This window comes from Gobius niger (assembly GCF_951799975.1).
Source record: "Gobius niger genome assembly, chromosome: 1".
In the NCBI taxonomy this organism is placed as follows: Eukaryota; Metazoa; Chordata; class Actinopteri; order Gobiiformes; family Gobiidae; genus Gobius; species Gobius niger.
This window is the reverse complement of record NC_136852.1, coordinates 59614217-59640414: the sequence shown is the minus strand read 5'-3', so window position 1 is coordinate 59640414 and position 26198 is coordinate 59614217. Positions and strand designations below refer to the sequence as shown.

The 26198-nt window shown below is 42.3% G+C and overlaps 1 protein-coding gene across 1 annotated transcript in view; it reads left to right on the top strand.

Moving 5' to 3' along the window:
* smarca2 (SWI/SNF related BAF chromatin remodeling complex subunit ATPase 2) overlaps window positions 1–20757 on the top strand; it is a 28606-nt gene extending 7849 nt beyond the window's left edge. Inside the window, exons 16-34 of the mRNA XM_079577059.1 lie at window positions 1047–1210; window positions 5624–5690; window positions 5765–5875; window positions 6148–6390; window positions 6547–6660; window positions 7257–7361; window positions 7449–7535; window positions 7855–7901; window positions 7976–8142; window positions 8238–8398; window positions 8547–8774; window positions 8954–9031; window positions 9199–9417; window positions 12334–12554; window positions 14976–15081; window positions 15166–15267; window positions 17416–17542; window positions 18298–18431; window positions 20233–20757. Coding sequence (XP_079433185.1) covers window positions 1047–1210; window positions 5624–5690; window positions 5765–5875; window positions 6148–6390; window positions 6547–6660; window positions 7257–7361; window positions 7449–7535; window positions 7855–7901; window positions 7976–8142; window positions 8238–8398; window positions 8547–8774; window positions 8954–9031; window positions 9199–9417; window positions 12334–12554; window positions 14976–15081; window positions 15166–15267; window positions 17416–17542; window positions 18298–18431; window positions 20233–20268 — 2517 coding nt within the window. The 3' untranslated portion in view covers window positions 20269–20757. The remainder of the gene's footprint in view (window positions 1–1046; window positions 1211–5623; window positions 5691–5764; window positions 5876–6147; window positions 6391–6546; window positions 6661–7256; window positions 7362–7448; window positions 7536–7854; window positions 7902–7975; window positions 8143–8237; window positions 8399–8546; window positions 8775–8953; window positions 9032–9198; window positions 9418–12333; window positions 12555–14975; window positions 15082–15165; window positions 15268–17415; window positions 17543–18297; window positions 18432–20232) is intronic.
* Window positions 20758–26198: the final 5441 nt, after the last annotated feature.

Below are 26198 nucleotides of genomic sequence, written 5' to 3'. Positions count from 1 at the left end.
TGGTTCAATAGGTTCAGTCACAAATTGTTTAAAGCTACCCTCAGCTACTCCCACCTTTAAACAGCAAGCTAACTTTTCCCTGCAAAAGTAGACCAGCGCCGCACCTCCCCCACCTCACAGCTCTACATGGAAGCATTATGTTCTAAATGCCAAAACAAAAAACACAAACTCAAAGACTTGCATGTAAGTTGCAGTTTAGCTAATAAATATGTATTATAAGTATATAATATAAATGTGTGTTGTGCACAAGATTAATGAGATTTCCGTATCTCATTGAATCCACGATCAGAGCAACGTGTGGAGGGGAGTGAGGGGCGTGGGTGAAATAATACTACTACTACTACTACTACTACTACTACTACTACTACTACACAGCGCTTTTCTCGACACTCAAAGACGCTTCACACTGCATTATTCATTCACTCCATACTTGGTGGCGGTAAGCTACTATTATGGAACTGACGGAAGTGAGACGACCAGTCTGCGCCATCGGCTCCTCCGACCACCACCAACCACTCATTCACTCACTACATTCGCCAACGTCTAACATCCAAGTACTGCCAGGCTCTTCCCTGCTGAGCCTCCGAGGTCTGACGAGATCGGGGCAGAGCAAAGGTGGTATGGCCAATACTCCACATACTGACCAAATAAAAATCAAAAAGACATAGCTGAGGGCAGCTTTAAGATTAGAAAAATGCTTTACTCAATATTTACATCCTGATGACGTTTGGTTATTCTCTTTATTGGCATTTACTATGAAGTACTTGGCTGCGGTGGATAATTGGTAGGCATTCCTGACTTTGCTGCTGCCAGTGGGTTTATGCCCTTTGCCGTGTACTGGCCCAGTAATTGTTTTCCCCAACCATAAATGAGCGTGCATTTTGACAGGCTGCAAAATGCCACCATGACAATTAAAATCTCCTGCAGGACCACTATGAAAACACTTCTGTGAAGGTCTAGCAACGATATAGATGACAACATGGGAGAAGTTAAATGGTGTTGTAATGTGTATTTTTGAGCAGACTGCTTTACTTTTGTGTGTTCAGATCCAAGGCTTGGAGTGGCTGGTGTCACTGTACAATAACAATCTGAACGGTATCTTGGCTGATGAGATGGGCCTTGGCAAGACCATCCAAACCATCGGCCTTATCACCTACCTGATGGAGTACAAGAGGCTCAACGGGCCATATCTGATCATTGTCCCCCTCTCGTGAGTACTCATCATTCAACATCCATCATGAGCCATTTTTATAAGCTCTTATGGCTCCCTAAAATATGATTTCAGTCTCCTACTCTCGCAACGGGCTGAGATATTGTCTTCTAGTTCAGGCACAGATCTGTGATTAAGTGTGAAAAGTGTTCTCCTGTGACCATAAACTGTACAAAATGCCATAATAGCAAAAACGTGAAATGGGGCCTTTCTAGATTGGCACCTTAAGTTTTAATGTCTTGGTAAGGGCAAGAGCATATGAGCACAGTGGTACCCTGATGCTTAAGTATAGCCTAGATCTGCGACCTGTAGGTTACCCCTGCTCTTGCGGTTCTTTGATGCACTTTGAGTCTTTGTGCAGGAGATGTGGCTGTTTAAGTGTAAGAGTCTGATGGAGTTCTAGTAAGGTCCTGGTTTAGTCCTTCTGCATCTCTTTGGATCCAAAATGTTGCAGACTCCTGGGTTAGATATTTAATGTTAATTAGTAGGGATGAGCTGAGATCTCACGAGATAAAATTGCCATGACATTTCTCGTTGCAGTGCAAGTAAGTTATAGACCTACTTGCTGTAGACTGTGTTTTGGGCTTAAGGGAATATTTAAGCAATAGTTCTCTGTCAATGTGTGCGTAATATATTGATTGGCACTTAACACATTGAGTGCCAAAAACTTGGGGTGTAACGGTTCAGCGCTCTCACGGTTTGGTTCATGGTGCAGGACCCACGGTTCAGTGCAACACGGTTGAAGTACAATAAAAAAAAAAAAGGTTTTGAAATGAAGCAGACAAATGTTCATTCTTAGTATTTACAGTCTCAGAATAAAATAGGCAATGCTTTGTAATTTCTCAAAGTTGCTTTACAATTAAAGCTCACAATACAAAACACAATAGAAAACAAAACTGTGGTGCGCTTAAGTAAAAGGAAAAAAATAGCAGCGCAGTGCAGGCCATGTGCTCCTTCAATGATAAGTTTCACTTTCACATTCCATACACAAACACTCAGTCACACTCACTCACAGCAGCGCATTTGATGTGAGGCTCATGTTTAGGCTGTTCCTGGACAACGTTGCGCTTGGACTTTATTCGAAACAAAGCTTTTGATGCAGATTTTGACCAAGATTGGATCTTATGCATTTGTCTGCCGCACTCTGCAGGACATGTGTTTTTGGAGGATGTGATAATGACACACATGCACTTTGTGTTTAGGTGCACGCATGACTGGCATCACCTTGCTTGAATATTAAGAAATATAGACTACGACTTGCACCATCACATTCGTACTGTGCATTGCTTCAGTCAACAAAAGGACTCATGGCAAGGCGTCTTTCCAATATACAGCCCTCGCCTCTGGAACGACCTGCCGGAGGAGCTCAGGGCTGCAGAGAACGTTCATGTTTTAAAGAGCAGGCCCAAGACCCACCTTTTTAGCTCAGCTTTTAACTGACATCTACACTGCGTTCCAAATTATTATGCAAATGACATTTTTCTCTGATTTTCTAAATTGTCAACTCAAATGAGAGTCAGCATAATTTTCAAGTCTTTACCTGGTAGAGGATCATTTAAATGTGGTGGAAAGAATTTCCTAGTGATAACAGTATTTTTTTCAAAAATAAATATAGTAAAAACCTCAAAATCTACTGTTCCAAATTATTATGCAACTCATCGTTTCAATACATTTTAAAGCTTGTAATTAACTGAAAATGGTCATTTGTTGAATTTGTAGCATTAGGAGGTCATACTTACTGAAATCAAAAGCTATTTCAATCAAAAAAATATTAACATGTCAAGTTATATTTTACCATAGGAGCCCTTGTGTGATAGCAGCTTTAAAATTCTTAAATCCATTAAACTTGTGAGTTTTTGGACAGTTTCTGCTTGGATTTCTTTGCAGGATGTCAGAATAGCCTCCCAGAGCTGCCGTTTGGATGAAAACTGCCTCCCACCCTCATACAAGTATTTTTTGTTGAGGCTCCAAAGGTTCTCAATAGTGTTGAGGTCAGGGGAGGAGGGGGTCCACATCATGAGTTTCTCTCCTTTTATGCCCCATAGCAGCCAGTGATGCAGAGGTTTTCTTTACAGCAGGACATGGTGCATTGTCATGCATGAAGAGGATTTCGTTAGGGAAAGCACGGCTCTTCTTTTTGTAGCATAGAAGACAGTGGTCAGTCAGAAACTCCACATATTTTTCAAAGGTCATTTTCACACCTTCAGGGAGCCTAAAAGGGCCTAAAGGGACCGACCAGCTCTCTCACCATGATTCTGGCCCAAAACATGACTCCGCCACCTCCTTACTGACGTCACAGCCTTGTTGGGACATATTGGCCATTCACCAACTATCCACTACCCCATTGATTTGACCATCCAGGGCCTCATTAGTGAACAAGACTGTTTGAAAATGAGTCTTCATGTATTTCTGAGCCCGTTGCAGCCGTTTCTGTTCATGAACATTCAATTAACAGTTTAGGGGAGGCCCGCATAGAAGGTTTTTGCACAACTGCAGCCTCTGGAGGGTCCTACACCAGCAGCTTCAAATACCTGTATGCTGCTTTGTGGCATCTGTTCTCCTAATCTGATGTGTTTGTCTAGCAGAAACCGTCCATATTGTGCCATTATCTGCACAAAACGGAGTGTGCTCTGAATCATCCACAAATATCTTATCAGTACGATGATTACACTTAATCTTTCATGAAATATCGAAGGTTTTCATACCTAGACCAAGGCATTCAACTATTTTACGCTTTTCATCAGCAGACAGACCCTTTTTCTTTCCCATATTTCTTGAAAATGATGATCTGCATAATAAAGTGGAACACCCTTTTCAGCAGTTTTTCCCTTAACTGGGCTTAACCTGAACACTAATTATCCCAGGTCTCTGAGATTAATGTCAGTGATTCATAGAGCCCCAAGACACGATACCATCCATGAGTTTCATTATTATTATTTTTTTTTTTTACCTTTTTGACACAAAAATCCAATTTGCATAATAATTTGGAACGCAGTGTATTTATTCAGTCCAAATATATAATATATGTAGCAGGGTGTTCCAGGCGTATTGTTTTAAATGTTGTAATCTGTAAACCACTTTGTGATACCTTTCGGTATGGAAAGCACTTTATAAATAAAAACGAAAAAAAAAATAATAGCTTTCGAGGTTTTATAAATTATTATTTTTACGACACTAGACACTCTAAAACACCTGTTGTGTGATTTTGGGAGCTCTGTGATGAACTGAAATAAATGACAAAAACTTGTGAAAAGTCACAATCTGGACATTTCATCTGGGCATTTAATCCAGTCTTTCCCACACATCGACTCATTTGTGGCGGTGCGCCACAGAATCAACACCGGCCCACATATTGCGGTGGTGCTGCATAGTTGTGGCATCCAACGCTTCTGCGGGGACTGCTGCATCAGTCCCCCCGGCCGCCTCCTACTTAGCCCCGGATCTGACTTCAGTGTGTAGTGCCTGTTCCGTCCTCCTTCAGCCCTCTGTCCATCAGTCTTATTTCTCTCTTTCTGCTAATGGACCTTTTTTGACTTATATCTGATCATATGGCGTGATGGCGTGTGCATTTAGATCGCTTCCTTTCTCTTGTGATGAGGAGCTTTCTTTTCCACGCGGACTTTTAGGAGTCACGTTGCTGAACCAGGAGCCGAAGCTCATTTCCGCAGAGCAGCTCGTTCTGGGCAGTGTTTTATCAAACTTGTGTGGAGTAGTGTCTCTAAAATGAAAACAAATGTGTACATTTAATTTAGCTGATTTATTTTTGTGTTTTGTTCATACTGATCCCCACCAGAACCCAGCACATTTTCTCCAGTTTGGCTTTACCCAAATCTAAAAGGCTCAAAGGCTCATCTAAAAGGTTCTTAAACTGTGAGCACACAAATGGAGCCTGCATGATTTTACCCATGATATTGGTTTTCCCATCCTATTAGTTTTTTCATTTTGTTACAAACAATGCAATACAATGGCTCCATACAAAAGAAACATAAGAACAAAATATTATTTATTCTTGCAAATGTCAAAGTCTTGTGGTAGTTGTATCTTGGTTCACCCCTATTAATTGGGTACAGGCCCTTTATTATTGAGAGACGTAGAAACATACGGTTAAGTGTTTAATATGAGTGTTTGATTATGAACGCTACATGGTTCAGTTAAATACTCAACATGACTTACTTTAAAAACGGCGTATTATTGTTTCTCTTCAACTGTTCTGTAGTTGTAATGTTGTGAAAAGAGACAAAGTGAGAAAAACCTTGACTTTTGAGGATTATTCCTTTCATGTTCGCTCCAAAAGTTGGTGACAGGTATTGTATTCTGCGCTGGTTTCCTTTGTGTGTAGTTCCTCAAGAGGCTTTCAGAACTCTCAAATTTTTTGGATTACTTTAACATTTAACTATTGTGTCTTAATTTCAGAACTCTGTCAAACTGGGTGTATGAGCTTGACAAGTGGGCCCCATCAATTGTTAAAATCGCTTACAAGGTAGTATTGCTTATTCATTTTCTACAATGCGTTGATTGCTTTGTCTAAATTGTAAATGTTTTGCTCATTGAAAGGGCACTCCAGCTTTACGTCGTGGACTTGTGCCACAGCTCCGCAGTGGGAAATTCAATGTTCTATTGACCACTTATGAATATATAATCAAGGACAAGCACATCCTAGCCAAGGTAAATGATGACAAATCTGTGTTTTATAAACTTCTCACGTGTGCTGGATTGTTTGGCTGGTTCATACCCAATGTTCTTCCATGCATGCATGCTGTTATAAACGCTTATGTGATTAATCATAGCTTGGAACAGCTGAACAAATAGATTCATTATATTGCTGTTATGAACAATAGTAACCATTGTTAATATTGTATATAATAACATTGCGTTATTTTTCCAGTATATGGACTCACTGGTTTCTGAAACAGTTTTTTGTCTTTTAACAATTTCAGATTCGTTGGAAGTACATGATCGTGGATGAGGGCCATCGCATGAAGAATCATCATTGCAAACTGACTCAGGTGCTGAACACTCATTATGTGGCTCCTCGCCGCGTCCTCCTGACGGGAACACCTCTCCAGAACAAGCTGCCTGAACTCTGGGCACTCCTCAACTTCCTTCTGCCCACCATCTTCAAGAGCTGCAGCACTTTTGAGCAGTGGTTTAACGCACCATTTGCCATGACAGGAGAACGAGTATGTACTTAGATAACAAACCAAAGTGTTAATCATAAACATAGATGTTCAGTTAAGCATGACTTAAGCCTAGCAATTGGAAATGAAGCAAAATACGAAATATATTTATATCTATACATATCTATTATGAACTTCTCTATTGTGTCTTGTGTTTAGGTTGATCTGAATGAAGAGGAGACGATCCTAATCATTCGACGTTTGCACAAAGTGCTGCGCCCCTTCCTGCTTCGCAGGCTCAAGAAAGAAGTGGAGTCTCAACTTCCAGAAAAGGTTTCGTTACAAACAATTATGACAAAAGTTTTGAAAATACTTGACATATGCTATCGCTAGTGGTGTTTTATCGCTGGTCTTGCAGCCTCAGTTGCTATTGGTGCTGGCTTTGCACTCGTTAGGTAACCGAGTTTATTGAAAGTGCTGACACACATCCAGCTGCAAGTGCTAATGAACAATGAAGTGCTCTCTTTGTGTGAAGTGTGCAGGCAATCGAAAGCAAAGCACACATGGCAGGGATTAAGCATTTTCCACAATTAATTAACAAAGGTGCAACAGATGAGCTGTTTTCTTTATTCACACGCATTACAACAGGGATGTAGCATGAAATAGAACTGTAGTCATTTTAGGGGAGTGAACAGTCTAGTTTATTATTTACACAGTGAATATCCATAATCACATTTTAATCATGTTTGATTACCTTTTAATCACATCAGCGAGCAGCCCAGCAGCAGGGTTCTGAGTGTATTGTAGTTTTTGGAGATGTGTGGGGGAGAGTCCATAGAGAATCGAAATATATAGTTGGTAAATGTGTGAATGAGTATTTCTGTTGAGTGGGAAAGAGAAAATGATCTTACACTTTGATGCTTTTTTAGGTGGAATATGTCATTAAATGTGACATGTCAGCGATCCAGAAGGTTTTGTACCGCCACATGCAGAAGGGCATCCTCCTCACGGACGGCTCAGAGAAAGATAAGAAGGTAAAAGCTCTGAGACCTCTCGCTCCCTCTTTGCACTAAAGTAACAGAGGCTACATTTAAAAATTGTTCCTTTTGAAAATGCTTTAGGGAAAAGGTGGGGCCAAGACACTGATGAATACCATTATGCAACTGAAAAAGATCTGCAACCATCCGTACATGTTCCAGCACATTGAGGTGAGCAACGACAACAGGCGAATATGGTTTGTTTATTGTGTAAAAGTGGAACTATACACCAGCCACATTTGCAATCCAAAAGACCTGCCAAAGGCTTTTGCCCCTGGAGGACCATGGGGGAGAAAGTGCCCTATCCTGCACTTTCTCTCCCCCCGGTGTATGTGGTCGAGGCGTGGGCATGAATGACCGTCCTGTCAGATCAGATTAGCGTGTCCTGAACACCTAATGCCACTTTTACACAGATTGCCACCTGTGCTCTTTCTATGGTCAATTATTAAATTAATCTTTTAAACGTTTTAAAAATGTGTTTCTATTTTAGGAATCATTTGCTGAGCACTTGGGCTATCCCAATGGAATCATTAGTGGGTAAGGATTAACATTTTTGACAGAATTTGATGATATTTTTTTTCAACTGACCTTTTCAACCTCTTAATTTTTAGGCCGGATCTATATCGTGCCTCTGGGAAGTTTGAGCTTCTTGATCGGATCTTGCCAAAGTTACATGCCACAGGCCACAGAGTTCTGCTGTTTTGTCAGATGACTACACTGATGACAATAATGGAGGACTACTTTGGCTACAGAAACTTCCAGTATATGCGTCTCGATGGTGAGTGAAAACCGCTCCTGCATTATTGTGTCGACTACTTTATAATGACAGTCTGGCTGACTCTTTTCAATGTCTCTATGTCTCTTATGTTTCAGGAACTACAAAGTCTGAGGACAGAGCAATGCTTCTGAAGAAGTTTAATGAGGATTCTCAGTATTTCATCTTCCTGCTCAGTACCAGAGCTGGGGGTCTTGGCCTGAACCTCCAGGCTGCTGACACTGTCGTCATCTTTGACAGTGACTGGAACCCACACCAGGTTTTTTTTCAACTTTCTCATAAAGTAGCAATATTACACTCTGGAAGCATGTATAGTGTTGGTAGCATGATTAATGGAGAAGGCTGTGGAGGGGCGGTTAAAACGGTTAAAAAGATAAATGATGTTTGTATTTATCTGCTGACTCCAGGATCTTCAGGCTCAAGATCGCGCTCACCGCATTGGTCAGCAGAATGAGGTGCGTGTGCTCCGTCTGTGCTCAGTCAACAGCGTGGAAGAAAAAATCCTGGCAGCTGCAAAGTACAAACTCAACGTAGATCAGAAGGTTATCCAGGCTGGCATGTTTGATCAAAAGTCATCCGGCCACGAGCGCCGCGTCTTTCTGCAGGCCATCTTGGAGCACGAGGAACAAAATGAGGTGAGCGTTATAGGGTCTGGCTTTGAATATTTTTCAAGATAAAGACCCATCAGCTGCTTTTCTTTTTAAAATAGAAAGATCACCTTTTAGTTCTCAATTTCAGTGTCAGCAGATACAAGCTTTTTGTATCTAAAAAAAATCTTCTTGAGGTTTAATATGCATCTTACATTTATTACTAGGAGGAAGATGAGGTACCAGATGACGAAACTCTTAACCAGATGATTGCCCGCAACGAAGATGAGTTTGAGCTCTTCATGGTATGTATTCAGTTTTTCAAGGGCTGCTTTCCAGGCGCTTTATTACATTATGGGCTGACAAGTAGGATCTCTTCATTGTGGCGCCGCAGTTTCAGGGTGTAAAGATATAAGATACGCCGTAATCATTGGTCTAAATGTACATGTGTAAATACTTGACTTGTTTTCAGCGCATGGACATGGACAGGCGCAGAGAAGACGCCCGGAACCCTAAGCGTAAGCCTCGTCTAATGGAGGAAGATGAGTTGCCCTCTTGGATTATCAAAGATGATGCTGAGGTGGAGCGTCTCACGTATGAGGAAGAGGAGGAGAAGATGTTTGGTCGAGGCTCGCGCTGTCGCAGAGACGTGGACTACAGTGACGCCTTGACAGAGAAGCAGTGGCTGCGGGTAATGCACCTTATTCTGTTGAGCAGATTTAAAGATTGTCCACACTTCGGATAGAGTCGGATGTACAGAGCATCAGTACAGTAACCTACACTGATTAATGTAATGTTTCAATGTGTCCTTCTCTTGTCTGATGTCACAGGATTTCAACGTATTTCCTACTATTCACTCACCATACATTCTAACCAGCTTTGGGTTGCTGTACTCTCTTTGACAAATAAGTCAAATCAAAGAACAGAAACAAGGCCAGTGTTGACAAGTTGTCCCAGGTTTGGTTCGTGTTGAATGGCTTTTTCCTTTTCTTCAAATCCAATGTGACAGAGACCCCCTTGGAGAAAGATCTTCTCACACCAAATTGACTGTGACCCAGGTGTTTCAGAGGCACAAATAAAGAACAAAGAAAGTTTGATACCAAGGTGCTAGTGTGTCAGACATGTTTACTATGATCCAAGGAAGCTCCAATTAAAGCTGCAATAGGAGCAGCAGCCGCTTTGCAGTTCATCTCTGTGACAGGAGACGAATCAATGAAAACAGCAGAGATGAACAGCATTAATTAGCTTCATAGAGGACTTGTTGGAACACCATTGACAAGTTTACCATGATGCATAATAGGGCTGGGACAAAATATCGGATCGGACTTGGATCGCAATAAATTTGCTGCAATACTAAGTATTGATACTTGATAAAGTATCGCAAGTGTTTGGAGGCATTTTTATCATGCACTCCTTTGTTTTCCAGTAATGGTTACACAGCACTTTGTTACATCTTCTTTCCGGCACACTAGGTGCCTCCTGGCACATTGCTGCCTCTCTAGGTGAAATCCGTCAATGCAATAAAATGACATCTACAACAGGTTACAAGGAACTCCAGGAGCGCTCTTACAGCGAAATCCTGGTCCTGGGAAGTGATTGAAGACTGACACAATTATTCTGAGACGAAGGCGCAACAGTTCGAAACAGCTCTGCTCGTTGATTTCTTCAAGCTGGACAATCATTGAGAACGTGCTTTACAGTTTGATCTTGTTTGCCAGGTTGACGTAAACCATCAGCGTGTTTCCTGATTTTAACCCACACTCCCCCCAGCTCTCTCAATTCTACACAAAGTAGACAACAATTCTGTGATGAGGTTCAGCCCGTCCAGCCTGGCATTGGCTCCACCAATCCACCAAAGATTCCAAGACAGATGCTGAATCAGAACACAACACGTTTTATTTTTGAATTTTGAATGATGATTTTCATCGATAGTCCCTTTGGCAGATATCAAAGCCAACCTAAAAAAAGATAATTAAAATCACACAACAATTTACAAAACACAATATAGCTACATACAATAGGGAAGTACATAAAATGAGCAAAGTATACATTTTTAATATAACTAGTGCTCACAAGTCTGTCTCCATGAGCCTTTTTTTGGAATTCTTTTTAAATGAATCGAATGAGGGAGACTCTCGAATTGCTTCAGGCACCGTGTTCCACTGTTGGGAGGCTTTATAAGTAAAGACAGTCTGCATCCCCCCCCTCAGAAAAACTGTATTTGGGCAGTCTTCCCTCGCTGCCCCTCGATTTACTCTCTCTGCACTCAATCTGAAGTTTACAAACTCGCTCAGGGAAGGGGGATTAAACATAAACATGAATTAAACATATGTTTCAGAACTTTTTGAGATTGTCCCAATTTAGCAACTTATATTTCTGTAAAACCTGACGATGGTGATATCGTATGTTTTTTTATCCAATGTTTTAACAGCTTTTCATATAATGGTCTCATGGGATTGATTGTTGTGGCATGTGTGTTGGACCAACTTATGCTACAGTATGTGATATGTGAGAGGATCATGGACAAAAATCAACCAAAAGTTTGATGAACAGAATTTGATCTTTTTGCTAGTATTTTGGATGTGCTTTGAAGCTAAGGTTTGAATCAATGTATAATCCCAGGTATTTCAATTCTGTAACGGCTTTTTTTGTCCTGCTATTGAAATATCTGGTGTTATGTTTATGGTGCTTTTTTTTTTTAAAAGAACATACAAACAGTTTTGGATACATTAAGTTGAAGGCAACAGTTTTGGAGCCAGGATGTGACCGATGCCATGGCCTCTGTTCGCTTTGAAGCAACCTCCTTAGCTGTTTTACCGTGTGCAAAGATGACTGCATCATCTGCATAAGGACATAAGATGGATATATTCTGTGGAAAAGTTAAAATTCTGAAGTTTCTGTCATAGAATTGAACGGTTGACTGTATCAAATGCTTTCCGCAGATCGAGCAAAACTGCTCCCACTATTCCCCCTTTGTCTAATGATGACTTGACTTTGTACAGAAAATAACAAGTTACAGTGTCAGTTGAATGATTGGACCTGAAATCAAACTGCAATGAAGATGAACTGTTATTTAGATGATCAACTATTTGCTTAACTACTCGTTTAGTGTGCTCTCCCTCTGCAAAGCCGTTACTATAGCCATTCACCAAGACATCAGGAAGTCTTTTATAATGCAACATATCATACTTTGGAACATAAAAAATCAAATCCAGTCTTTCTTGTCTTGGGATCCTTTGACCCATCAGTATATTCTGAATTTGCAGAAATCCCTCCCAGCTGCTATCTAAAGCCTGATTCACCAACCCCAAGTAGCTGAAGCAGCCAATCGCAGCCTCTGCATTTCTTTCCTCATTTTGGCACTTTGTTATATTTTATGTTAATGCACTTTCCAATCTTAACACTTCAAAAAATGTCAAACGGCATTTTGTTTATTAACTTTGGACACATGACTTTTTACACATTTTAAGGTAAGTATACTACATATCATAATTAATTTACTGTATCGCAATATGCATCGGCCCCCGAGTATTGTTATACGTATCAGATCGTGCCAAAGTGGATCGTCCGAGCCCTAATGTGTAATACGTATTTGCCCTGTCTTTAGGCCGTTGAGGATGGAAACCTGGAGGAGATGGAGGAGGAGATCAGACTGAAGAGGCGCAAACGTAAGAGGCGTCAGGACAAAGACTCGGGCAGAGAAGATGGTGGTACCAAAGCCAAAAAGAGACGTGGACGTCCACCAGCCGAGAAATTCTCCCCCAACCCCCCAAAACTCACTAAGCAAATGAATGCCATCATCGATACAGTCATTAACTACAGAGATGGGTAAGGGCAGTTTCTTTAGGAGTGGTATCCACTGTTTAACTCTTCAGTCATGTACATTTGCAGGGTAGTTCTGTGTAAGAGTTTAACCTCATCTATGTGAAACTGTAGGCAGTTAACTGTCGGTGTTCACTGTAGATAGACTGCTGGTTGTGTTTGTGTGCATCTCAAATAGTTGGCCCATGGCAGCTTTTTCCACTGGTTTGGTCCTGATGCTGTTTGTGCAGACTCCACTGTAGCCACTTCACACAGAGCAGCAGTGGACGCAAATAAACCTGCCACTTTTCAACTTCTGGCTAGGACTGTATACTGGAAAATGCCCTTGTTGGAAAAGAGTTATTATGTATGTTTTGCAAATTTGATATACCTTAAAGTATAGGTAAATGTAAAAAAAAATGTCTTTGTAACTTTCCTGTACAGTATCCCTCCCCACAGCTCATGATGACGGATTCTGACAAAGGTTTGCTTTCTGTTAGGTCAATTATCTACAAAAGCCCCGCCCACTTACTGTTGCTATGTCCGTCAAACCTTCAGATGCCGCTGCTGGAGCGACTTGTGTTGTTGACTCTTATTGGAGCAATATCTGCGAGATATCCTCCAGATCAAGGCAAAAGGAGATGCAATATGCAGCAGAGGGATATTCATGATATTAAACTATCCCAATGAAGGGTAAAGTACAACTTTTGAGAGTAAAGCATACAGGTCTCAAGAGAAATCATTGTTTGAAAAAAGTGGAGCTGACATAGTTTCCTTTGAAGGTCTGGAGCTCCACTGATCACGTGACTCTCCATCGACTACAGCCAGAGGTTCTTGAAAAGTGCAGGCGCAGTTAAAGTTACGCCAAACAGCTCCAGTTTGTGCAACGTTAGGTGACTGTTAGTAGCTAGATGTTAGCTAGCTAAGATATTAGCCTAGCCTTACTTTAGAGCAGGCGTGTGCTTGTTTATTTTTGAGACATTTAGCTGGGGGTAGGCCGTCCACATTGCTTGATCTATTGTTGGCAGTGCTCAGGTTGTGTTTTGGCTTTAGGAAGGGGAAGAACTCGACTCCCCAGACATACTCTTGTGGTACCTAGCGTCCGATTTACACACGCCATAGGCAGATCGCTTCACCATTTTGCTTCTTCCTCATTTGGCTGGGTTCTTGGTGATTAGCAGCAAAAAAGTGCCTGTGGTCAGTGCTCAGTACTGGTATGTACCATTGTTTTGCAGCGGAGGTCTGCGGCTTGACGGACCTAGCTTCATAGTAACGGTTGCTGGGATGTATAATTGGACAATTACCATTTTGGGGCGGGGTTTCGCGAAAGGTCAATTGCCCAAACTTTTATCTGCTGGGAAAAAAGTAAAAGATTTTGTTGAAATGTTGTTGTCGCTGAACAAAGACATGTCTTTGGAAACGAATACATGAGAAAGATTGATGGTTTAAAGTAGAACATTGCTTCTGTCCAGTTTCTCAAAACAAAGGTCTCGCATTCAATCTTTCTGGTCCATCATATTCCTCACATTTCAAAAGCACACATAACGTAAGCATGGAAGTCATGTGCACTTACATTCCTCAGGCAGAGGTATGCTCTGGCGGACAGTGATACTAGAGCTTTTCCAGGAAACTGCTACCTGCGGTTCCAAAAGTCACATTCTTTCCTCTCTTAGTGAGCACTTCTTCTCTCATCTCTGCTAAAGCCGACTTAGACAACTTTCATAGACATTTCACCAGAAACTATTTTAAAGTTTGATAATCCCACAGTAGTTCTACCGTGAACATATAGTGAATTTCACTCATAGTTATTCAAAGCTGTGTTTGCAGTATTGCCTCAGAAAGTATCAGGTGTTTTTGATGGGGAATAATCCTGCCTTGTTTACAAGGCTAAAATCAAATTCCTTACCATAACTCATATGCCATAAGCCAAACTCAAGGGAAATTAGCTGGAGCTAAAATCGTGCTGTCTTCATCTATGAAGTAGGAGGATCAAGACTCAAGGACAGCTGGTTTTCTCACAGCCTTGTTAATGTGGGGCCCTGGAGTGACTAGCCCCTGAAACTCTGAAAACCTGTGCTGCACACTCTTAAAGTATAAATAAATGTGAATGTTTTTTCTCCTGGGTAAAGCACGTAACACTCTGTAGAATTGAGTCAATTACAACTAAAATATTGAGAGGAATAAAAAAACTTAGATTTCATATGCATTTATTTGAGCTAATTGTTAAGATTGTTTTCCAACCATCCTGGCCTGAGGCTTAAACACTCCATTATTCATTTGGATGAATCATTTGTGCTTTTGAGAGATGCCTTAACAAATGCACTTGAAATGTCCTGACTAAATGAATTCACTTATGCATAGCCACAAACATTTAAGATAATTTAGAGCAGGTGACGATTATGCTTGTTTTTTTAATCACAAATTACATTCCTTGTTTTATTTCTCCAGATCAGGAAGACAGCTCAGTGAGGTCTTCGTCCAGTTGCCATCCAGGAAAGAGCTCCCAGAATATTATGAACTTATCAGAAAACCTGTGGATTTCAAGAAAATTAAGGTAGTTTTTATTATGTTGAAAAATATCTGTTCAATTTTTAAAAACCTGCTGCCAGACATATAACGTGCGCTCTTGTGTCCGCAGGAGCGTGTGCGCAACCATAAATACCGAAACGTGGGCGACCTTGAGAAGGATGTTATGCTCCTCTGTCACAACGCTCAAACCTTCAACCTGGAGGGATCACAGGTCCTTCAGATTTCCATCTCTATAGTGAATATATAGTAATTATCATGACAGGCCTAACAGAAAATATTGTATTAGTTTAAATTAATATTTATGGGGGTCATGATAGTTTGAGAGTACAGATTTCTGAGGCTACACCAATAGAGAACCCCAGATTTAAATATTGACGTGGGGTTTGCTTTTGTCTCGACTTTGTATTATAGCATGGCATTGTAGCTGTATGTGGCGGCCAACATTATTACAACACGTTATATTACTTTATTATTTTAGTTAAGCTTATTTTTATTTTTCCAGTTTTAGTTATGAAACATTACCACTTCTTATGATCATACAACCAACATTCGTATACACTCTATATCTCTAACCCAGGCAGTGACCCTACATGATTGTGTGACATAGGCAATCAAAAGGGGCTTTAAGCTTTCCTCACATAGACTAATTAACAAAGGCCTCCCTATGGCTGTGTGGTTAGTAAAGCATGAAGGTGCCTTTGACATGTACAAAACACGTCTTATAAAGCCCAAAGTAATAAGTACTATAGCCAGTCAATTGTTATAATGACCCAGTGCACCCATTATGTAAATGTAGGGCTGCACAATGTAGCGCTAAAGTATTGTCGCAAAATTAGGTGATTCAATATTCCAAGTCTCAAGTCACAATTTCCATCTAAGTCCTTTAAGCAATCAAAAAAACAATGTTTCCCTATTTATGCTCTATTTGTGAAAAAAGTTAGTTTGAAGAAAAGGAAAATTCCATTTGGTCGACCAGATCAAAAAAGTAAATTACACCCATGTCATATTTTTGTAGTGTTGCCATAGCAAGGACCAGAAATTCCCCATTTTACTCTTGCCTCAGGCAACGATACGTAGCACCAGTGATTTTTAACATCATTCTCATTTGTGTCACCAAAATCATCCATGGAGAGATTTAAGAAAGCAGGGGGTATAGCCTCCTGTATACCAGGAGGCTGCAGGCAATCACAAAGGTGAAGTAGGGTACTTGAGCTGCAGTATGGAGATGACTTCGCTCTCGTATCCCACAGTCCGCACACAGTCTTCACTGTTGCTGAAACTGGTTCATCATCATTCAGATACCTGGGGAGCACAATACAATTGACAGTTCTGAATTCAGCAAGCATTCATTGTCTTCATAAAACTTAAGCAATCTAGATTCCTCCACAAAAGTGTCTGTCTACCAAGCTGACACCGCTCTCCTGTGAGAGTTGGGCCACCTACATCTGGTGGCCCTAGAATAGTTTCACACCCGCTGTATCCAGTATATCCATGGTTATTCCCATATCCATGGGATATGCCAGGGATCCATGCCTGGTTATTGCATGGGAATAACCTGGCACGACCTCACTCCGAAATCCTTGAGAGGGCACACTGTAGAAGCATAAAGGCCACATTAACCCAAACCCAGCTGTGTGGGTTTTGAGAGCGTCCCAAAACCAAATGCCCTATCAAGTGTTGCATGTCCATCTCCTTCACTCAGAGGAACTGGAACACAAAAGAATATGTGACACCACTCAATGTGTTTTAGTTATGTTATTTAGATAACATTTGCTACTAACAAACACTTCAGGTTCAGTATTTAATTCTTAAATCCCGTTGCTGAAGTTCTGTCAAATGCAAAGTCTCCATGACTCCCTTCTTCACCTGTCGGTCTGTGACAGACTGAAGTGCAATGTGGCCTCAGCCATTTTATTGAAAATAAAGAGCACACTGTATTTAGTTTCATGCACCTGTCACTCATGGTGTCAATTCACAGTGACTGAGTTGGACTGAAATAAAGAGTTTTATCATTTTCTCAATAGAGTAAAATCGGGAGTTCTGGTCATCGCTACGGCAACACCATGAAAAATATGACATGGGCCTCTGACTTTTTTTGCAGAGAACAAATGGAATTTTCTGCCAAATTTTGTAAAATTTCATCAATCATCGTTTTTTTACCTCCCATATAAATGTTGCACTGTTATTGCACCAATTTTTTACATATCAGGACAAATGTTTTCTTGACTATTTAATAAAGTTTCCAAAAATGTATATTTTTGATACCCTCACAACAACCCCACAAAATTCTGGCAGAAATTAAAGTCCAAACATGGTGAACCTGACTATGACCTTTATGCTCCTGTCTTTTGTAATTCAGATTTATGAGGACTCCATTGTCCTTCAGTCTGTGTTCAAAAGCGCCCGACAGAAGATCGCCAAAGAAGAGGAGAGCGAGGATGACAGTGACGATGATGACGATGAGGATGACGAATCCGAGTCTGACGGTGAGACACAAACATGACCTGCTGCCTTAAAGCATGGAGTGAGTAACCTATAAGGGGCAGATATAAACAAATACTCAGAATTCCATTCAATAAAAACATGATATTTTAGATACTAAATATACTAGCTATATTTAGATAGTATATAAATGAGTTCCACAGTTGTTTCATTCAACCACATTAACAAAAATCATAATTGCTCATTAGTAGCATCGCTTTCTATATCAGGGGTGTCCAGACTTTTCATCATGAGCCGCATTAGGGGGTGAAAAAAAAGGGGTGAAGTGGAGGGCCACCTAACTATAGACTCAACAATTTCTCATTCAGATCGGCCGCTCCTTTCAAATGGCTACATCAAGGATTAGTCCTCGTGCCATCACATCAATTCAGACTATGATGGAATAATTTTGAAACGTTCTACTTGTGGTGATTTGGGCCCAGAGCGGCAACAGTGATTGATCTGAGGGCCGCATTTGGCACCATAGCCCTAGTTTGGATTAACCGGCTCAGTCTGGTAACATTTTAGAAAAGCACACTGGTACTATGCTGGAGGAATACAAATTCATATAAAAAGTTTTCAAAGTGATACACTCCTTTGAAAAGTTATGCGCATCCTGTGAGCTATTTTGACAGTGAGCTGAATAAAATGAAATTTCAAATCTTTTTCCCTTCTCTGATTTAGAAGCTCTGTTGTTATTGTGCAAGTCAAAACAAACACAAACAAACATGTCATGGTTTCTTGTTTCTCTCCCGCACAGCCAAGTCAGTGCGCGTTAAGATCAAGCTGAGCAAAGAGTCGCGCGGCCACGATAAAGGCAAGAAGCGCAGCAGCCGAGGAAAGGCCAAGCCGGTGGTCAGCGACGACGACAGTGACGAGGACCAGGACGATAATGTAGGTCATTCACTGCCTGCCATTTCACTCTCGGCATTCACAGCAAACCACTGTTATTGTGATCAACCTGTTTTTCTTACTTAACAAGGCTGCGTTCATTAACAGTTAAAACACTACTTTGCTGTTTGTTTACCTCACACGAAAGGGAGTCGAATGAGAAAACATACTGGATTTTGATCTATTTCATATTTGTCCAGGGAAAGATTTAGACAGGTATTTTTAAACGTAGTATCCCGATGTTGGCTGCTGCTTGTCAATCAGCCCATACTGTAGCTCATTTCTCCACTGATTCAGTCTGCGGGACTTAAACAGGAGGCAGATCCTTCATCATCGTGTCTGTCTCTCTGTAATTGTCCACCTCCATCACCCCGACTGCATCATTCAGTGGAGACTAAAAAAAGAAGTCCACATTGTGTAAAACGAGTTAGATCTTGACTGCCTTATGTATATTCGTGTCTCGCCTCGAGTGCTTGTGGAGTCATGAATAAAACACACAATGACTCTCATCCACAAAAGTCCAAGACAATTTCCATGAAATAAACAACTCTGCGCTTCTTTAGGTTTGTAGTTTGATTTGCCACTCGCTTGACATTCTGTTTTCTCATCTATATTCTCCTCAGGGATAAAGTAAGACATTTGTCTGTTCTATGCAACATCAGATGTGTAGCTGCTAAAACTTAGCATAAAGTGATGTATCAGAGCAATAAAACTACAGTTCAGAGATTCAATAAAGGAAGAATTTTGTCTTTTTCTCTTGGCAGTTTTTTATATTAGTGATTTTCTTTAAGAAGCTCTTTATTATTGACCTTAAAGGAACAGGCCACCGTTTTTCCATTCTGAGATATGTTATGAGATATGCGTGCGCTCAGTCACGCACAACGACCGAAGATGTTGTTAGCATTTGGCCTCTCCCAGTATATTTCTATTGCTCCAAACGTGGGTGAAGTTGGAAGCTACCAAGCTCTTCCATGGGCACGCACAAAGACCAGACAGGTACGCATCAACTCGCCTAAGCTCAGGTAAGAACATATCTCAGAATGGAAAAACAGTGGCCTGTTGCTTTAACCTCTAAATTGCCAGTAAAGAAGGTTAAAGATGATGTCTATAATCTTGAAACTATAACTACTGTTAAATACTGTACAAAAGCCATAAGTGTTTTAAATTAATGAGCATTTGTTTAGTCCACCATGTTAAAGGGACTATACAGTTTAAAAAATAAAAAACTGTCTTAACAATGTCTTAATGTATAGAATGGGCTCAGACCTGTTCACCACAACTGCCTCTAAAATCCAAGTCACTCAGGAAGCTGTTAATTCAGGCCGGTAGTGCCGTCATGCACAAGCTTAATATAGAAGCTGCAGTTACGCGTAAAGTAATGAAGTCAAAAGCCCACAATCATGCTGTTCTGTTTTCAATGATCCACTCTTTTAAACTGTGTGTGTTGCTTTAATGTAAAAAACAACAAACGTCATATAAATCTTAATGTTAGTCATCTTGCGACAAAAGAAAGCTGGAGAGTGGGTGACTTTGTGCCATTTTTGTTAAAAAGTTCATGTAGTCAATCACTTCCTGCTTTGACATTCAATAGTTGGGAACACACTCGCTTTTATATGAAGTGAGAAACGACACCACAGTCTGGAGCCGTTCAAAGGGCAGTTTCCTTTTAATCAGAAGATGTTCACCTCTCATCTCCAGCGGCTGTGATCATCCACACTGCCTCATGTTATTCCCACTGACAGTAAAGACACCCCATGTCTTTCTGTCCGTTCTCATATTCTCCCCTCTTCCTCTGTCGTTACAGGATCAGTCCGACCGGAGCAAGAGCGATTATGAGTGAAGCTGCCAACGCCAGAATCCTGTTCATATAGCACAGACAATTCCCTCCCATACATACTCACTCTCCCCTTGTCTCTCGTGCAGTGCTTGGAATTGTATTTCCCTGAACTATAAGATCTATAGCAATAACAAACTGCATTTAATCCTGTTTTTAACACAGTTTTTGTATGATTATTTTTTAACTTTGTGCTTTAAGACAATTCAAAAAAGGAAAAAAGAGAAAAAGGTTTAGGAAGCAGGTCTTGGTATACCTGCTTTTACATAATTTGTTACGGCTTGCATGCACTTTTAAAAATTATTATTATTATCTAAATTCTAAAGAACCTTTTTAAAAAGAAAATATACGTATATATGTAAGAAAAGTTAAAATGGGCAATCACAATAAACACTCAGCACTTGTTCAACTCTGCCAAATGATAATGAAGACATGTTGATTGTGAAAAAAAAAAAAAACATAATTGTTTGACCCAGTAATCCAACACAACAGTATCAACAAAAGTAGTTACGATGGCCATAATGCTTGTTCTTTGACAAATGAAACATGTTTCTTAACATTTAACCTTATAGACATGCTACTGGTATAGCTCTCCCATGTATTCCATATATATTCATTTGTTAAGGGGCTTTGAGGTTGTGTTCTAATCCATGCCAGGGCCGTCGTGACATCTGATTTAATGTAACATGTTTGTCAAATCCAGGGTTTCGCAGAACACTTTGTTCACTCTTGCTTCGTTCTGCTGTTAGACAACTCTGAAGATGACATGTTTCCATCTTGGTCAAATAGTATGGTACATTTTTAACATTGTTCAGATGCGTTAGAATGCCATTTAAATGTGTAAGCATTTTGAGCCCTGTTGTCATGGTTGAGTTACATGTTAACTATCGCATGCCTTTGCAGTGTTTTCTTTTATTTACTTGTGTTGTGTGCTAGACTAGTTGGCCGTCTTTAAGTGTTAATCGTTGCTTTCTTTGCACAGCGTCTTTGTGGTTGTATCTCATAGCCCAGGGCAAATAAAATTGTACCAATTTTCTGCACATACAATGTTGTCGCACTACTTTTTCTTGGGGCACTTTTGGATTGAACTGAAATACTTTTTTTTTTCTTCAAACAAATAAGCAGCAAAAAAGGGTGGGGGGAACCTAAATCCGTGGGTTGCTTTGTTGGGGTGGAGGGGGGAATGTAGCCATAGGGTAATCAAAGTTACTTACTACACGAGTCTCTAAACTTCTTATGTGGTGTTGGAGTTGATGAATACATTATAATTTACGTTAAACGTACCTTAAACACGGTGGACTGATATTTGAAACATGAGACTGAAGCAGCACACACAGTATTCCATTAACGTATTGGAATGGGTTGTGTGGTTTTGTGGCATTGATTGTTTCATTTACCAGACCACTTCATATCACCTGTCTGTGCCTGCGGTCATTTTACGCATGACATGTCTTTGAATTATTTAAATTCTTCCTCTGGCCCAGAGCCGGTTTCTGTGGCCTTGAGCTCGATCAGTGGACATCATTAGAGTATGTGACTAAGTGGCTATTAATCTTTGTAAGACACACCATTGAGAGAGAAGGCTGTGGGCATGCCAAAGCCAGAACAAGACCTTTGTGCTATGAAGAGCAAATCTAAGATGACGTTTGCAGCTCGGGCAGTGTGTGCAGTTTTAACCCATGTCCTCGAGTTATTTATTCTACGTCTCACTGCATGGTGTTCTCTTCACGGACTCTCTCAGCCCAGGGGAGGCACTGTTGCTGCATTTTCATTATATAAGAGTGGGCAAATGACTGGAGCTAGAATCCCATTTAGATTTGGAGCTTAATAGGCCTACTTATGCAGTAATATAGATTATGTGCATCACAAAGTGCTTTACATTTAAAAATACATTAAAAACTCAGCATTTTTAAAGGTATCACAATGGTCACACAACATGTGCATGCACGCACACACAACAGATTGAGAATCAAGTACATAAGGCTGGGTACAGTAATTGTTTTGACAATAATTGTCCAATTTGAATTCAAAAGGCTTCCAAACTTTTTGACCCAAGTAGCTGACTACTCTACCGAGCATTTGTTCTAAAATACTCATGTGATACAGACCTGAAGTAACTAAAACATTCAGCTGAAAAAGGTGGATAACTTCTTATTTGTCATGGGCCAATAACGTGACTTAAACTGGCTCAACTGACCGGAAAACCCATGCTCCACCAGTTTACCGTTTCATCAGTTTAAGAAATTCAGATCCTTTTCCTGCCTGTACCTTGTATCCAGTGGTCATCAGCAGGGGAGGATAACTTCATGGACTTCATTCACAAGACTGAACAGGTCAGCAACTCTACATGACGGCAGCAACAACCCTTCAAAAGGTTGACATTAATCTCTCACAGTTGCACAGGTCAGTCACTTCTACACTCACCATTTGTGTTAGTCCTCATTCATTGCACAGAATAACACTGCAACAGTTGCAGTCTTGCTCTGACTCACTTATTGCATCATAGGGAGACCATTTGGGAACACCAGGGAAGCCTCAGTGAATGTGGTGAGAGTGTGAGTGGTGGCTGGGGTGTCTGATGGCACAGACTGGTTGCCTCGCTTCTGTCAGTCAACCCCAGAGCAGCTGTGGCTATAACAGTAGCTTACCACCACTGAGAATGGTGTAATGACTACAGTGTGACGCTTTGAGAAACTTGGTAATTCAGGCTTGTAAAGCGCAATACAAGTGTAAGCCGTTATTACCATCCATCCATTTTCCTCCACTTTATCTGGGGCCGGGTCACGGGGGCAGCAGTCTCAGCAGAGATGCCCAGACTTCCCGATCCACACACACCTCCTCCAGCTGTTCTTGGGGGACCCCGAGGCGGCACCAGGCCAGCTCGGAGACATAGTCCCACCACCGTGTCCTGGGCCTTCCACGAGGCCTTGTCCCACTAGGACATGCCTGGAACACCTCCCGCGGGAGGCGACCAGGGGGCATCCGAAACAGATGCCCTAGCCACCTCTGCTGGCTCCTTCCGACGTGAAGGAGCAGCGACTCTACTCCGAGCTCCTCCCGGCTAACTGAGCTCCTCACCCGATCTCGAAGGGTGTGCCCAGCCACCCTGCGAAGGAAACTCATTTCGGCCGCTTGTATTTGAGATCTTGTCCTTTCGGTCATTACCCAAATCTCATGACCATAGGTGAGGGTGGGAACGTAGATCGATCGGTAAATCGAGAGCTTTGCCCCGACTCAGCTCCCTCTTCACCACGACAGACCGATACAGCAACCGCATCACTGCTGACGCCGCACCAATCCGTCTGTCGATCTCACACTCCATCCGTCCCTCACTCGTGAACAAGACCCTGAGATACTTGAACTCCTCCACTTGAGGTAAGGACTCTCCACTGACCTGTAGAGGGGAAACCACCTTTTTCCGGTGGAGAACCATGGCCTCAGATTTGGAGGTGCTGATCCCCATCTCGGCCGCTACACACTCGGCTGCAAACCGCCCCAGACCGTGCTGAAGGTCCTGGTTTGTTGCAGCCAACAGAACAACATCATCTGCAAACAGCAGAGATGAGATCCTGAGGATCCCAAACCGGACACCCTCCGGCCCCTGGCTGCACCTAGAAAAGTAATGAACAGAACCGGTGACAAAGGGTAGCCCTGGCGGAGACCAACACGCACCGGGAACAGGTCTGACTTACTGCCGGCAATGCGAACCAAGCTCCTGCTGCGGTGATACAGGGAATGGACAGCCCTTAACAGAGGGCCCCGGACCCCATACTCCCAGAGCACCCCCCACAGGGCATCACGAGGGACGCGGTCGAACGCTTTCTCCAGATCCACAAAACACATGTGGACTGGTTGGACGAACTCCCATGAACCCTCGAGCACCCAACGGAGGGTATAGAGCTGGTCCAGTGTGCCACGACCAGGACGAAAACCGCATTGTTCCTCCTGAATCCAAGGTTCGACTATCGGCCGGATCCTCCTCTCCAGCACCCTGGAGTAGACCTTACCGGGGAGGCTGAGGAGGGTGATCCCTCTGTAATTGGAACACACCCTCCGATCCCCCTTTTTAAAGAGAGGGACCACCACCCCGGTGTGCCAATCCAGTGGCACTGTCCCCGACTGCCACGCGATGTTGCAGAGACGTGTCAGCCAAGACAGTCCTACAACATCCAGAGACTTAAGGTACTCAGGGCAAATCTCATCCACCCCCGGAGCCCTGCCACCGAGGAGCTCTCTCACCACCTCGGTGACTTCAGCTTGGGTGATGGACGAGCCCACCTCCAAGTCCCCAGCCTCTGCTTCCTCATTGGAAGACGTGACGACGGGATTGAGGAGGTCCTCAAAGTACTCCTTCCACCGCCCGACGACCCCCAGTCGAGGTCAGCAGCTCCCCACCCGCACTGTAAACAGTGTTGGAGAGCACTGCTTCTCCCTCCTGAAGCGCCGGATGGTTTGCCAGAATCTCTTCGAGGCCGACCGATAGTCCTCCTCCATGGCTTCTCCAAACTCCTCCCAGACCCGAGTTTTTGCCTCTGTGACCGCCCGAGCTGCAGCACGCTTGGCCTGCCGGTACCTCTCAGCTGCCTCCGGGGTCCCACAAGCCAACAAGGCCAGGTAGAACTCCTTCTTCAGCTTGACGGCATCCCTTACTTCCGGGCGCCACCACCGGGTTCGGGGATTGCCGCCGCGACAGGCACCAGAGACCTTACGGCCACAACTACGAGCAGCCGCATCGACAATGGAGGAGGAGAACAGGGTCCACTCGGACTCCATGTCCCCAGCCTCCCTCAGAATCTGGGTGAAGCTCTTCCGGAGGTGGGAGCTGAAGACCCTACTGACAGAGGGATCCGCCAGACGTTCCCAGCAGACCCTCACTACACGCTTGGGCCTGCCAGGTCTGACCGGCTTCCTCCCCTGCCAGTGGATCCAGCTCACCACCAGGTGGTGATCAGTTGACAGCTCAGCCCCTCTCTTCACCCGAGTGTCCGAGACACGCGGCCGGAGATCAGACGACACAACTACAAAGTCGATCATCGACCTCCTGCCTAGGGTGTCCTGGTGCCACGTGCACTTATGGACACCCTTGTGCTCGAACATGGTGTTCGTTATGGACAGACCGGGACTAGCACAGAAGGTACAATAACAGAACACCACTCGGGTTCAGATCGGGGAGGCCGTTCCTCCCAATCACTCCCGTCCAGATCTCCAATATCCCGACAGTTGAACGCTGGGGTTCCACAAGGTTCTATACTTGGACCAATTTTATTAAGCCTGTATATTAATGACCTGCCCTCCGTCTGTGACCAGTGTGAGACACTCATGTATGCTGATGACACCGTCGTCTTCACACACGGCAAAACTCCAGATGATGTTGCAATTAAATTAACAGAAGCTATGTCAAAGATTACATCCTGGCTGAATCGCTGCTGTCTGCAGCTGAATATCTCAAAAACCGTAGCTATGTTTTTCTCTAAAAATCATTTAAACCCTCAATCTGATATTTTTATCTCAGGACAGCGGTTAGAATTAGTAACCAAGTATAAATATTTAGGTTTACATATTGACTCCCATTTCAGTTTCAAACATCACGTTAAAACAGTTAGGACTAAGATTCAAATCTCCCTTTCGAATTTCAGATTCATTAGGAACAACTTATCAATGTGAGCAGCAAAGATGTTCTTCCATTCACTCATTCTTAGTCACATCATATATTGTCTAACGTGCTGGTCCAACACACACAAATCAACTATAAAACCGCTGGAATCATTATACAAACAAGCACTGAAAGTCCTTGATAAAAAACCCTTACGTTTTCACCATTGTCACATTTTACAGAAACACAGGCTCTTAAGCTGGGACAATCTACTGAAGTTTCACCATATCTGTTCAGTTTACAAAATGTTGCACAATTTAGCTCCACCTCCTATTTCCACATT